Below are 15315 nucleotides of genomic sequence, written 5' to 3' on the forward strand. Positions count from 1 at the left end.
AAGATTTATTTTCAGAACACAGAATTATAATAATAAAATATTATATATATTATTGACTCCCAACATTTCTATTTGACTAGGTTTGAATATTTACTTAACGCACAGATTGTACTGACCACAGTTGCAAGCCGTCTGTTTGACTGATTTCACCAATTAATTCCATTGATCGTATTAATCTCGATGTTAGAATGGCAATCCATACTAATATTGTGATAATACTATTTAGTTTTTTCTTTTTTAAGTCAAAATGGAGAAGCGAATCTACATGATATTCACACAAATATGTTTTAGAATAGAACATGATATACACGTTGATCACCACCGTAGTTAGCTTTTCAGTAAAGAGTTTTATAAAAAAAAGTACGAGACGGCTGAAGGAGATACTGTAGCGATCCTTTTCGAGTTGATATTATGTTTGCTTTGACTATGAAGGCACAGATAGTAAGAAAAGTTACTTAACTTAAGTTGTAAAATATGGGCAATTAATGATGCAAATAGGTGATGTTACGTACAATTTGATGTTATTCATAAAACTGTCACTTTTTTTTTTTTTTTTTTTTTTTCTTTTATAATGTTCACAACCAGTGTGCTCACTTGCTGCCCATATTCTTATTATCTCATGCTAGTAGGTGCTCCCAACATACGGTATGATCAGAGACTAATAAATAACCTAGCTATGTTCATTTAACTTAATTGACGTTTAGTCTATATCGCTGATTGTTGGCAGCTCCTCGCATGATCAATTATTGTATCAACCACATTGTAAAACTTTTTGGCGATTGAAAAGAGTGGCCGTGAGTTTCTCGCTAGCTCTTCTCATAAGGCTCTACCCCCTTTCCGAGCTAGTGGTAGATTCAGTAATTGTAACGACTATCATAAGTGTCAATATTTGACCTAAATGAATAAATGATTTGATTTTGATTTTGATTTTTGATTTACTTTCACTTCATCAAATGAAGTTCTAGTTAGTATAAACGTTGTTGTTTAATAGTGGTAAATTCAGCGTCTAGTTTAATTGTACAAATGCTTCGTATGATAATTTAGAACATACTGAGGCAAAACTATGGTTAGATACATATGTAAAGTTTCAACAAGTTGGTGATTCAATTTCCCGTTCAGTTGGGCAAGGGATTTGTGTTATCAATTTGTAGCTTTAGTGAAATTTATGTTCTAGAATATGAACATTGTCTATTTAGTTGGGATTAGAATGCTGTCGGTTTCATAAAGTAATTTGAATGTAACAATAATATAATATACAGACAAAGTAGGTATGTTTATTACATTATTTTTCTTGATACACACAAAAACATAAAATCACGCCCTTTTCCCATAGGGGTAGGCAGAGACCAGATTCTGATAACGATTGTGCAATAAGTTTATCGATATTTTCCACATATCATTCAACCACCAACTCATATCAAAATTGACAAAAATGTCATAAAAAACTGCACAACATTTAAAACGATAAACTGTAAATAAATTAGCACAACACGATGTATCGAGAAATATTAATGCTCGTCCAGGGTAAGCTCTTATTTCTCTTAGATAAAGCTCTTAGACAAAATATTGAAGCGAAATAAGATCCGGTGTATGAATGAGCATTGTTCAAAATTAATGAATGAACTCGTATCATGTTTTTGGTCCATCAAACATTGAAGTAAATTTTAATAACAACATTGAAGAATTTTCTTACAAAATTAATAAAAATTCTCTGACCGTAAAAATGTAGGCGGGAACAGTATCCATCAATCTTTAGTACCTGACTTAACAAAGCGTGGGAAGGACGACAGTTATGAAGCCCAACAGTTCCACTTCTGCCCACATTGTGTCAAAAATATTAAGTTGTATCTGTTACATATTCTATATAAAATATCTATGTATATTTTGATGTAGGTATATTTGGATAAGATATAATTACTTTCATCGTTATGAAACCCTGCGTGCCTGTTAATTGTTTAAAGCATTTTTTGGCTAGTGTGGTGGGCTCAAGGCCTAACATTTATTTGCCTTCTCTCCATACAGGAGTGGGACCTTGCCCATCGGTGGGACGGCGATGTGTTAAAGAAAAATATAAATTTAAAATTTACTCATCTAAGTATATCATAAAAAAAGTAAAAGTAAGTTTAATTAAAACTCAACTTAAGCTAGAGCTTAAGTTGAGTTTTAATTAAACTTACTTCACTAGAGTGAATACGACATATTATATTTACGTTAAAGTTCCCATCCAGTTCCTTCCACTATAGTAATAAAGTTGCGAATGTATTCTAATCTCGGCTCTGCGAATAGTAGATAATGTCTCAATTTACTCTCCCATGTGCAAGTGACATGTTCGCAGAATGATTCTATTGTCTACATTCTGAATAGCTCTCTTAGACGTAATGTTCTCATCGTATTAAATAGGACAATTGCTTCTATTTACGTAGTTTGTATTTAATTTGGGAGTAATTAAGATGGGAGTGATAGAAGGATTTGTATAATGTATTGTTAGAATATAATATTTTACGCTATTAGTGCTAATTAGATAAGTAAAACAAAATTTATTAAATCGAGAAGATACTGTGGCGTGCCTCTATACGCGAAAAATGTACTGGAAAATAAGCTCATACTGCACCAGCTAGGGGCGCTGATCAAATTTGATTAACCCGCGCTAGCTAGTTTTTCATAGTAAAACAAACAAGTAAGGCATTATTTTATTAACATTCCATTACGAAAATGTTTATTATACTTGGGTTAAACATATGTGGGGTTTAAACAACAGCAGTTTTCTAAAAGGTTTCTTAATATTACAAGATCCACAAACCATCAGTCTTCCCTATTTACAATAAAAGATAAATATGAATAACCTGACGTTCAGAACAAATACATTTTTCATCAAAAATGTTGAACTCGGGTAAATAATCCCGGTTAATATTAGCAGAATCTATAGCGTAATCAAATTTCCTTAGAAAATTGACAACAAATATTTTGCGAGGAAGGAAAGAAAAAATATTATCGTGGGCTTGTAATAAAGATAATTTTTCGTGACAAAACCGCTTTGTCTTGGTAGGAAACAAAATATTACTCGTATCATAAATGAAAAGGCTAATAAAGCTTGAGGGGATATCGAAGCTCGCACGGAAACAAACGTCGTTTAAGCTACATTGTACGTGATAAAATTTCATATTTCACGATTAATACCTTATGTTTGACGTAAGCAATTAATTTCTAAGAAAGCGTTTGCGATAAATTGTTTTGTATTTTCATTTTGTTTTGTTCATGTTTGGTTGAGTGGCTCTACTCTTTAATAATCTGGGGGCACGGAAGTGCCCCCGCAAGTCGAGCAAAAAAAAAGCGGCACGGCCGTAACATCCTTTTCTCGAAGCAATTCGGGCTATTTTTGACACCCCTATAATTTCGTTGTGGATAAAACAAGAAGCCTGGATTTTCAGCAACTAATCAGTCATTGTATAAACACGGTATATTTAAAATTTCAGTCAATTTGAACCAGTAGTTTAAGAATGACAACTTGTTAAAATTTTGAATTTTGTCACTCACTGATTCACTGACTCACTGACTCACTGACTCACCGATCATCAAAAGTCTAAGGTACTTCTAGCAGACTTAGAAGCTTAAAATTTAGGATACAAATAGGGTTTAGTGTCTTAATCATGGGAAAAATTTAATATTTTCTAATTTCGGTCCAGTTTTCTAAATACACCAACTGCAACAATAACTTTGTAATCCCATATAAATGTATAAGATTACAAGGTTACATTTGCAGTTAAAGAATTATTATTACTGTAGAAAATAAAATAAATAGGTGTAAATAGGTACCTACTATATGATGAGGCATAACGGGAGGGGGTATAGGGTGGGTAAGGGTGTTTAGCCCATGAAACTGAACAACATTCCCATAAGAAAATATGTTGAATTATGAAAAAAAAACGTCTTTCCATACAAATTGGACTTATATTCGCTCTACAAAAAGAAGTGAGATGCCATCAAAACATTCTGTAAAAACCTCAAGTCTCGCCGTAAAAAGTTGTAAGATCTATATAATACCAAGTCGATTAATCTATTTAGTCTCTACTTAAAGGACCTTCTGTCTTAAGTTATTACGTATGTTATTATCATGCCAATTTTAAAAAAATACCTTTAAAACAAATAAGATCGACTTGGTCATCGCAAGAAAACACAAATTCGCCATTATTAACATTTCAGGAGCATTAACTTCTTGTCGTGCTGTGTAGTGTGATACATACTAATAATCAAATCATGCGATGGCCAGGTCGGTCTATTTGTTTTAGAGGTATTTTTTTTTAATTGGCATGATAATAACATACGTAATAACTTAAGACAGAAGGTCCTTTAAGTAGAGACTAAATAGATTAATCGACTTGGTATTATATAGATCTTACAACTTTTTACGGCGAGACTTGAGGTTTTTACAGAATGTTTTTGATGGCATTATATTTTATTGGCTTTGTTGTTATAGTCCTTGTTTTATCACAATCAATCCTTGATTAAGGTCGTAATTAAGTTACATTATATGATTATCATCTGCAGAATGACATTAATATAATCGTTTTAGTTTTATTTTTCAGCTATTTACTCCAATGAGACGGATTAAACTCACCCGTGTGTCGTCATTTAAATATCAGTGCAATAAAATAGTGACTTTGTATTCTTAGTAACTTAGCTCGTTACCAAACTTCGAGGTACTATTGAGAGTAGTCTAATTATGAAATAGAAAAGCCTACTTTCGTTTTTACCGAACCTGAAGTCCGAAAATTTTGTATATCACCGTGGCAATCAATTAATTGTCAGTTTGAATACAAAGTAAAGATTTCGACAGTGATAAGACAGTACTAAGTGACAGTAACATTGTTTTTCATTGGCGATAGTTCAACAATTTAATTGGCCGATGTCTAGTTCCGAGTCTACGTCTTTTTGATCTGGTTCCATTTTAAAGACCTTTTCAATAGGGAATCACTGTGTGGGTGTAGATGTCAATTGTTCAATACAAGTTAATGCCCGCCACTTCATTCACTAGCTCGATTCTCTATAACAATGAAATACCGACAACCGACTGTCATCGAGAAATTTTGTATACTAATCTGATCAGCGCCTCTGACGGACGTCGTAGAAACTTTTTTTGCAGTACATTCTAAATGTAAAATTTCAATAGCTAGTCAGTTGTCAGTAATCGATAGTGGTAGAGAATGGAGGTACATTTCTTACCTGTCTGTTTCACTATTTCCATTCAATATTCTTCTTTTGGGTTTTATACGCTTTCAGTCTCTAGTCAAGTTTGATTTTCGTTGAAAACACCGACCTACTAAAATACGTGATTGAATGCAAACAGTTTAACGGGAAAATTTACGAAGATCGAGAAGAAAAAACAACTTGAATGTCATGCTATTTCAGGCGTTACGCGTAGATATGCGAAAAACGGGGCGACGTCAATCACGGTAAGGCTCCACGTCGATTTAGATTGATAGAGCGCACTTGAACTGAAATAGTCGTAGTTTTGTATATAAAGTCACGTCCTCTTCAAAAGAACGCAGATATTCTAAATACAAATCCTGATAGTAATTTCTTTTGAACACTTTCGTTCGTGATACGAAGTTCTTACTTAGCTTTTTATAGAACGCTATCTACTAGTTCCGGGTTTTTTTGAGGCCTCCCTTCACTTGTTAAGTTGTCAATAGAAAACGTGCATACATCAAGGGTCATCACCATAATATTTTTCCAAAGACCCTATCTTTATTGCCATGGAGTTCATTCACTCAAGTCACGAAGTAAAATGTTTTCAGCTATGATCTTAATATCGGTACATTTTGTCAAAAGAAATAATAAGTTTCAACAACTAAAGTCACGCATGTATTTCAATTACTTTAACAACTTTTCTCGTTTGTCTTGAACGATGACGATCAATTTAACAATACGTTTCTGACGAAACGTTTTTAGCCAGGAGGCATGCGTAATCTACAAAAACTTTTTCTTCCGATAGCTCTACTTCAGTAAAAGTTCAAACAGAGCATAGTAAATAGACACAGCAAAACTTTTTCAATATTAAAGCACCCAAGTTTTTGCGAATTTGGTCTTTCCCCCAAATTTATTGAGTGTGATAATCCACGCGAATTTTTCAACGTTAAATATAGAAGACTTGAATACAATTATAGGCTTAAACAGTTTGAGTCACGAAAATTTTCGGCGCATTCACCCGTATAGCGTGGCGAGAAACAATTTGAACGTTAAACGGAACTAGAAAAAGACAAATTGTTCTGCAATGAAATGTTGCAAAAGGCGATCCAAGTTTTGCTGTTGACGACCTAATTTTCAAGACGCAATACAACAGAATTCTAGGAAATAAAATAAATAAATCCAACATTCCTCTGCTCAATTTTTCTATATCCCTTTTGTCCCATTCACAATAGTCCTTATTACCAATTGCTCTTTCCGCTGTTCTGATTGAAGCAGAAATCACATGCGGCAGAAAAAAGGATACATTTCCGAGAGGATCGCATTTATATTTAGAAAGGAAAAATGTGTGTTAAACGGAGCGTAACCCATCTGCACAGTGGGACGTCTAAATGAAAAATGACCGCCGAGCAGTGGGCTTTATTGGACACATTCGTCAGTTTGACGTGCTCAGTAAGTGGCGAGGTGCCTTTCTGTATGCCCGCCGTATGTTGGCTAGTAATTAATCTCGTCTCAAGCGAGTGAGTTCCTGCATCGTTTGTAAAAGCAACGAATGGACTGGAGGAATTCGAGTCGATCAATCCAAAGTTTGGGAATTCTCGCCAGTTGAGCGAAACCTGTGAATGTGTAAACTCTGTTAGGTCGAAACAACACGAACTGCGAACAGTGTGTGACAAAGTTAGACCTATTAATCAAGCTCGAAGGGTTATAATATTCAAATGTACATTGACTTACACTAAGCTGCACTCCATATTCTTATTGGCTTTTTTTTGTAACTGGTAATTTAACCAAAGTTAAAACATTTAAAAGTTCTACATCCATAAATTAACGATAATCACTTAGGAAAAGTGATCACACAATGCAATACAATTCCAGTAAATGCCGGAAGACTTAATTAATAGTTCAGAAATATAACAGAACCATTCAAGATGCGTTTCTTCAAGTGGAAAGCCTTTCATGTGCAATGAAAGAAATCCAATTTGCCGAACCCACCCCTGTTACGGCTACTTAACAAATTAATTGAAATCGATAACGTTTAAATGAAAAGTTTGATGATTCTATTTTAAGACTTTTTGGTTATTAAAATTATTACTAACTGATATTTCTACAACTACAAGGTACTACAAAGTAGTCTAAAAATATAAACAATTTATGATGATATGGTCTTACAACAAGTTATTGTATCGATTGTTGCAATATTGACATAATATTATGTGCGTGTGTTTTTGATAATAGTATCTACTATTTATACAATAATTAGTCCCAGTTTGAAAACTTTTGGGTAAGTAGCAAATATAATTTTGTCAGAGATTTTCATACATTTTCTATCATTTTTCTAATTAGATAGGTTATCTAACACCTATACATACACTGCGAGACTGACCCTTATTAAATGACTAGGCATCTACCAAGACTATAAACCAAATATAAACAAAATCTTTCTTCAAGTCACGTCTTACAAAACAATAAGAACGTTGATTCGGGAAATGATATTACGTTTCTGTATACAAGTATAATTTTTGTGTTGGAGGGTTAAGTATCATTGTTGCCACACGAGTTGCCACAAAAAATCGAACAATATCGCAACATTATTGCGTTGGGGTAAAAAATGTGCATGAATATTTTCCTTGTTCGTTCTAGTTTGAGAAACTGAGCAAATAATTTTATAAATTATTTACTTGGTTAAATAATTCTTGAGAATGGTAGGTCGATGGAATTAAAAATGTAAAAAGATGATTACATTTAAAATATTGCAAAATTAATTGCATTTTTTTCGAAACATACAATGACTACACCTAATAATGCTTTGATTTGACCAAATACACTTTTTTCTCTTGAAATGATTCACTAGTTATAGTGGTTAAACTTATAATTGAATATCACACGCGTTTATATGAAATTTTACGCCAAGCTTTAACAACCATTGAAAGCATTTACTCTTTAGTAAAGCAGCCTCTTAACAGCTAAGACGTAGGTAAATCTCCACTCCTTAGGCAATTACTTTAATCCTTAGTTTAATTGGAAGATTAGCTTACGCCTTCGCTCTCACTGAGACTGTTTGACAAACGTAGATAAAAAGATTAAGAGATTCCAGTTTTATTTTAAAACGTAATGATCAGATACTATATTTATTACTACTGTTGGACTATAGCTATTTTTTGTATTATTATCAATCATTATAAGAATAGATTCAAATTCAAAATGTCCTTTATTTTGTAAACTTCGTATTAGTAGTAGTGTAGTAATTGTTTTGTCCGTTTCGGAAAAGCTGGTTATTTGATTGTCATTAACATATTATTATTGCTTTAGTCCAATACTCACCTGAAAACTAGTAGAAAAGTTTATTTATTTTATACAATTTTGTTTATTATATAGAATGTATTATATAGAATATATATGTGTATTATATAGAACTTCTTAAAATAGTAAAAAATATATTACAGCTTTAGTCTTTTCTCCGAAGCTAAAAATGATTCTTAGGAATATTTGCTGCCACTTGCAATTGTGAATAGAAAACTTATCTACCGTGACAGCTCAATGTTAAAATAATGTTCTTTGACAGGTGGGTAAATTGTTTTGATGGTTCTGAGAAGAAACAAGAATTCCTAAATTAATTTCTTCTAAATAAATAAATAAACTTATAATAAATTACATTTCTTTAGAGAAATAAATTTAAAACAAATTATTTTACTTCCCATCATTTTATGTGCAATTATATTTCTTTACGAAAATTAATTGAATTTTAAAAAATTAGAAAGGATTTTGCGTAAGGCAAGTTCAGCACTATTGACTACTACATGGCCAATTTTTTGTAATTTTGTGGCCATAAGGCCGTTCTTTACCTCTAACTTTCCCTTACTCTCACGTTACAAAAGCCCCCTTCACTCTTTATTACAACCACACACTTTAGAAACCCATTAACAGTACTTCATAAATGGTTTACAACTATAAAATGACCCGCTGTTTACGCCATTCATAAACTACAAGTATATTTTATTTTATTTCGCAACGCTTACATATACTAGTGTAACTTTTACGCCGTTGCCTATAAAATTGAAGTTATTTTTCATAATCGTTTTTGTTCGTGAGTAATGCAGTTTATAGATTTCATTACGTTCCTTCCTGTACGGATGTTATTGTTAATTTGCCTTGAAATTTTTAATTTTCGCTTTCATGAGTGCTAAAAATATGAGCCGTGTTTTCATGCATGTTTTTGTTTATATTGATTATGTATGTATCAGTTGAGCAAAGATAGCTGAGTGGCATAAATTGGTACCTCCTACGCAAATGGTTGCAAGTTCGAACCCGAGGCAAGACTCCAATAAATTTCGGACTTATGTGTAAACTAGAAATAATTATCCCTTGTTCCAGCGGCGAAGGAAAACATCGTGATGCAACACTGCATGCCTGTCAGGTCTTTAGAATAGTTCTTAAAGGTGCAAAGTCCTCAACCCGCATTTGGCCAGGGTGGTGGATTCTGTTTACTTATTACTGTTAACTGTTTAATTATTACGTATGTTATTATCATGCCAATTTAAAAAAAAATACCTTTAAAACAAATAGACCGACCTGGCCATCGCATGATTTAATTATTAGTATGTATCACACTACACAGCACGACGAGAAGTTAATGCTCCTGAAATGTTAATGGCGAATTTGTGTTTTCTTGCGATGACCAAGTCGATCTAATTGTTTTAACGGTATTTTTTTTTTAATTGGCATGATAATAACATACGTAATAACTTAAGACAGAAGGTCCTTTAAGTAGAGACTAAATAGATTAATCGACTTGGTATTATATCGATCTCACAACTTTTTACGGCGAGACTTGAGGTTTTTACAGAATGTTTTTGATGGCATCTCACTTCTTTTTGTAGAGCGAACATAAGTCCAATTTGTATGGAAAGACGTTTTTTTTTTCATAATTCAACATATTTTCCTATGGGAATGTTGTTCAGTTTCATGGGCTAAACACCCTTATCCACCCTATACCCCCTCCCCCGTTATGTCTCATATAGTAGGTACCTATTTACACCTATTTATTTTATTTTCTACTGTAATAATAATTCATTAACTGCAAATGTAACCTTGTAATCTTATACATTTATATGGGATTACAAAGTTATTGTTGCAGTTGGTGTGTTTAGAGAACTGGACCGAAATTAGAAAATATTAAATTTTTCCCTTGATTAAGACACTAAACCCTATTTGTATTCTAAATTTTAAGCTTCTAAGTCTGCTAGAAGTACCTTAGACTTTTGATGATCGGTGAGTCAGTGAGTCAGTGAATCAGTGAGTGACAAAATTCAAAATTTTAACAAGTTGTCATTCCTAAACTACTGGTTCAAATTGACTGAAATTTTAAATATACCGTGTTTATACAATGACTAATTAGTTGCTGAAAATCCAGGCTTCTTGTTTTATCCACAACGAAATTATAGGGGTGTCAAAAATAGCCCGAATTGCTTCGAGAAAAGGATGTTACGGCCGTGCCGCTTTTTTTTTGCTCGACTTGCGGGGGCACTTCCGTGCCCCCAGATTCTACGAAATACACTGCTTTTTGTTATTGTATAGTTTTGCTTGCTACGAAGATATTATTTCAGATTCTCTAATGTAAAAGTTTCTCGGAAGCATTTCTTCTAGCTTTCTAAGTAAAACTAGAACCTTTCCTTATTTTTCCACTTTACACGTGTTTCGTAGTTCGTAGTTATCTTTGTGTTGATATCAAGGTAGAGTTTAACATAATCATTTTATTATGATTTCACTTTATTTACGTCGAATTCGATTCTTTTTCACGTTTAACGAAGAATTTTGGAAATATTCCGAATTTCATCAAATAATGAAAGCAGCATGTCGGAAACTGTGTACAATCCACGCGGTCTTTTAGTCAAGAAATGCATTTTTTTACCTTATGTATACGTGTGAACGTATATGTATAAAAGTCGTCGCATGTTTTCATAACTAAACGCAATATATGCACTTACGATTCCCTACAACGATTCTTCAATAAGTTATTCTCAATGCGGCTCCCAAGCTCACTTGTACTAGGATTTTGTTAACAACAATATTTGCAACGGTGCTGCGAGCAGAATACTGAATGCACTTTAGACTCCCGAGGTGAACTGAATCGACTTAAGGGTTACGAAACATTTTTGTCGTTAAGATTTTTGTAGAAAATTGAATTACGCGATACCTACTCACTACTGTTTTTTCGTTATTCTATGAATTAAAAATACACCCAACATGAATTTAATATTATAACTCCCTCAACGTTTCAAGATCCATGTGTTAACTTTGTTATATTTTAAGTAAAATAATTATTCACCAGTCAGTTTGAAAAAAACTAAAACAAATGTATTAAAAAATCTTACATAGCTGTAGGTATATTTTACTTACATATTAGACAGGAAAAGAGGCTATTTTACAGCTGGCTGTTCAATGTTATTACGTACTTAAGCTACAATCAAATTAATAACATAAAAACTACAATGACTCATAAACCTTTCAACTCAGACACCACATTAACATACACAACACTTCAGGGATAGACAATGCTCGTTTAAATAATGAAACACACGAAAGTCACTCTTGTGGTCTAACGTTTCAATTTGTTCGAACAAACCGAACTTAATTTTATAGGACTTCAACGAGTCAGAGGCCCATATCACGTTCTTTAAAGCTTAGAATTCACATTTACTAAGTAATTTCATCGTCACGTACAAAAACTTGTTAAGATCTTATTTACTTTTATTCCCCGGTCTACCCACCGGGCGACCTTGTGTGCAATAAATTTAGTTTTACACGCACTCCGAAAACCTATCTAAGTTCGAAAATCCTTCAGGGTTATAAACCTTCAATACTGCAACTCCCGGTGGACGCTTAGAAAAAGTATTTGTGATGTGATAAAGACGGATCGAATAATAGATAAAGTCTTTACGGTGTTGAGTTAAACTTTTTAAAGTAGTACACGTTTATTTTACAAAAAACCTGCATTTTATATATTCAGTTTAAAGAAAAATCGACGTCTTTAATATTTTAAGCATGTTATTTGGTATTAAGACCTATAACGGTTAGAATTATTACTAACTAGCTGACCCGCGCAACTTCGCTTGCGTCACATAAGAGAGAATGGGTCAAGATTTTCCCCGTTTTTGTAACATTTTTTACTGGCACTCTGCTCCTATTGGTCGTAGCGTGATGATATAGCCTATTACCTTCCTCGATAAATGGGCTATCTAACACTGAAAGAATTCAAATCGGACCAGTAGTTCCTAAGATTAGCGCGTTCAAACAAACAAACAAACAAACAAACAATCAAACAATCAAACAATCAAACAATCAAACAAACAAACTCTTCAGCTTTATAATATTAAGTATAGATAGTATAGATAGGATAGAGTTAATACAACTTTTACATTTTGGGTACTCTCTTTTTTAAAGACCAGATATTTTTTTTATGTACATGAAATTATATTTCATTACGAAATCTGAAACTATTAGTATAGAATATATTCGAAACCGCTGTTTTGATTTTATGTTTTTTTTAACTTAAATCGACTTTTACACCATTAATATCAGACATAATATATAAACAGAATGTACGCCAACACAAAAGCGTTCAGATTACCCAAAAACATGTCTCAAAACCAAAACCACGACAACGCTAGTTTATCAAACACTTCAGTATACACGAAAAAATAACGATTTTGTGAGAGCGCAAAAACCTAGTATCAGGAATGTTCAGACCTCCTGTAATAATGATGTTAGAGCATTAGCACTCTTGGTTAGTAATATCAAGTAATTATTGTTGGCAACTACCGCGTCGCATACTGTCGACTATTAAATTTCTTGTTCAATAGTTTCCTAGCTCACTTACACGATGAGAGTTTCTTGCCAAGAACATGCATTTGCGAACTATTAGGCAACTAACTGTAAGTCTGTAGCTTGTAATCATGTTAAAAGAAAACTGAAGTAAGGGTTTGGTGTATAACATAGGGTGATTGTTTCAAGAATTATAATGGGTGATTTTGTTTTTACGCTAGGGTAACAATATATATTTTTTTTTATATTTTGTTTCTTAACTAAGGAGACTTTAACGAATTTAAGCCCCATGAGTATCGCGTATTATGGATTTTATAATTTTTGGAAACAAGAACTATTTCACGAACAAACTGTTCCATTCAAGTCAACATGACTAAATAGAAGTTAACAAAAATACCTGAATAAATTGAAAACCTGTACGTTTTTCCGTCAAATACTATCAATGTCCATACAAAAATACAAGCAAACATGTACACAACATACTCTCGATACGAAAGTTTCTCGATCAAACTTTCGGCAGCGAAGGTAAGATGCAGTGACTAGACCCGAAAAAGGGAAAGGGCGCGGTATTGTTCGAACTCATTCCAAGGGTCATACATGACTGACAGTTGTAGATCTGATTATCCGTATTGTGACCTTAGAAACGTGAATATTTTATATCCACGAAAGTGTATTTTTGACCTTTACTGCCTTCTCTATGATATGGGTAAACATAGTTTGTTTTGTATGGGTCTATTAGCAGGAGATGAATATAGAGTAGAAAAATATATTATTATTGTATTATTATTTATCATGCTTGATCTCACATGTATATTTGTACTTTCATCTATATTCTATGTATATTAATCTGTGTTATATGAATGTACTTATGAACAAAATTAAATGTGAATGCTTCAATTGCACTAAGTATATTTTATTATTTATGATTCAATGTTGAAAGCAATACCTTGTCGGAATTCAATTAATTTTCATGTGACCTAATTTATGTAAAAAATAAAGTTTTTTTGTTTTATTAATCAATTTATAACGTAATGTTAGATTACTTTGTTACTGAATTAATATAGCAGGTAACGCCACAAATGTTAATGGTTAATATAAAACTCATCTAGGTTAATACGAAAACGATAAATTATTTACGACTGGCATAATATTAGTATGTACGTAAGCCGTCAACGTCTAATCTACTTGTATATTAATGACGTCAAATATTGTTCGTTATAATGTTCCAAAAATCCTATTAGAAGCCTGACTGATATTGTTTTTCCCGGTTAATGATACTCCCTCAGCGGGGCGTATTCAATAAGATTTGATTAAGGGCGCCGTAACTTGCAATATTTAATGAGCGTTTTGTTTTTGTTACAGACAAACATGTCGGCCCCAACCACGGACAGTACTGAAGCTATTACTAATTCTGGCTACGGAAGCAGCGACGAGACCGCCAGTTTACTCGTCTCCGGACCTTCAGTCACCGTCATAGTGCCATCAGAAAACCGAACCGTCAAACCAGTTTTGCAAAGACAAGACTGTACAACACATTTGAGACCGCAACTCTCAGGCGGGCCGGGCAGCGAAGAAAGCGCGGCATCCGTCAGAATTGAAGACCAAGCAGCACGAAGTGTCCCTGACATCGAACTGCAGTGTCGCGATCCGCCGGCAGACCGCCCTCAGACACTCGTCTCCCCCGTAGCGACTTGCTCGCACAGAGGGTCAGTGACCGCCTGCCAGTTAGTTCCACAAACATACTCTAGATGTCGCGTTTGTGAACGGCGACAGTCAACAGCACCAATGTCAGCGTTACAACTAGCGCGCTCTGTGTCGCGAGAAAGTGTTCGTTCAGCGGTACACTACCCTTGCGGCTGTAGTTCGCTCCACGCCGTCAGCACTTGTCCTGTGATACAACCACCTGCCCTACTGTTGCCTACAACTAGTGCAAGAATAATCCGCCAGAGTTCGCAACCAGAGTCAAGCGCATGCGCGGCACACTGCCCTCACCACGCCCACAACCACCCTAGCGCCTCACTGCGGCAACTTCGAGAACCAGGGGATGGCATCGCTGGCATCGCAGCCGACTCGCTACGAATCAACGGAGGCATGCGCCCCTTCAAACAGGTAAGCCTGAAATTCAATAGGTGGCGCCATCGTTTCTGTCATACGCATACTTTTGTTTCGTTCATCAAGTCACTAGGATATTATACAATGTAGGCGCTTTCATAACTACTGAATGTTCATTTAAGGAAACTGTTACATGTTTTTTCGTTCTTAGGAAAACAGAATGCGGTTTTTAGTTTTCCTTATTCATTCATAAAACAT

General features: G+C 34.0%; 1 protein-coding gene across 18 annotated transcripts in view; it reads left to right on the forward strand.

Moving 5' to 3' along the window:
• Nucleotides 1-15315, forward strand: part of SK (small conductance calcium-activated potassium channel) — a 256721-nt gene that overhangs the window by 86468 nt on the left and 154938 nt on the right. For all 18 annotated transcript variants that reach the window (XM_076123665.1, XM_076123664.1, XM_076123667.1 and 15 more), the window contains exon 2: nt 14368-15114. In XM_076123665.1, coding sequence (XP_075979780.1) covers nt 14374-15114 — 741 coding nt within the window. In that variant the 5' untranslated portion in view covers nt 14368-14373. The remainder of the gene's footprint in view (nt 1-14367; nt 15115-15315) is intronic.

Source organism: Anticarsia gemmatalis, chromosome 15, assembly GCF_050436995.1.
Source record: "Anticarsia gemmatalis isolate Benzon Research Colony breed Stoneville strain chromosome 15, ilAntGemm2 primary, whole genome shotgun sequence".
In the NCBI taxonomy this organism is placed as follows: Eukaryota; Metazoa; Arthropoda; class Insecta; order Lepidoptera; family Erebidae; genus Anticarsia; species Anticarsia gemmatalis.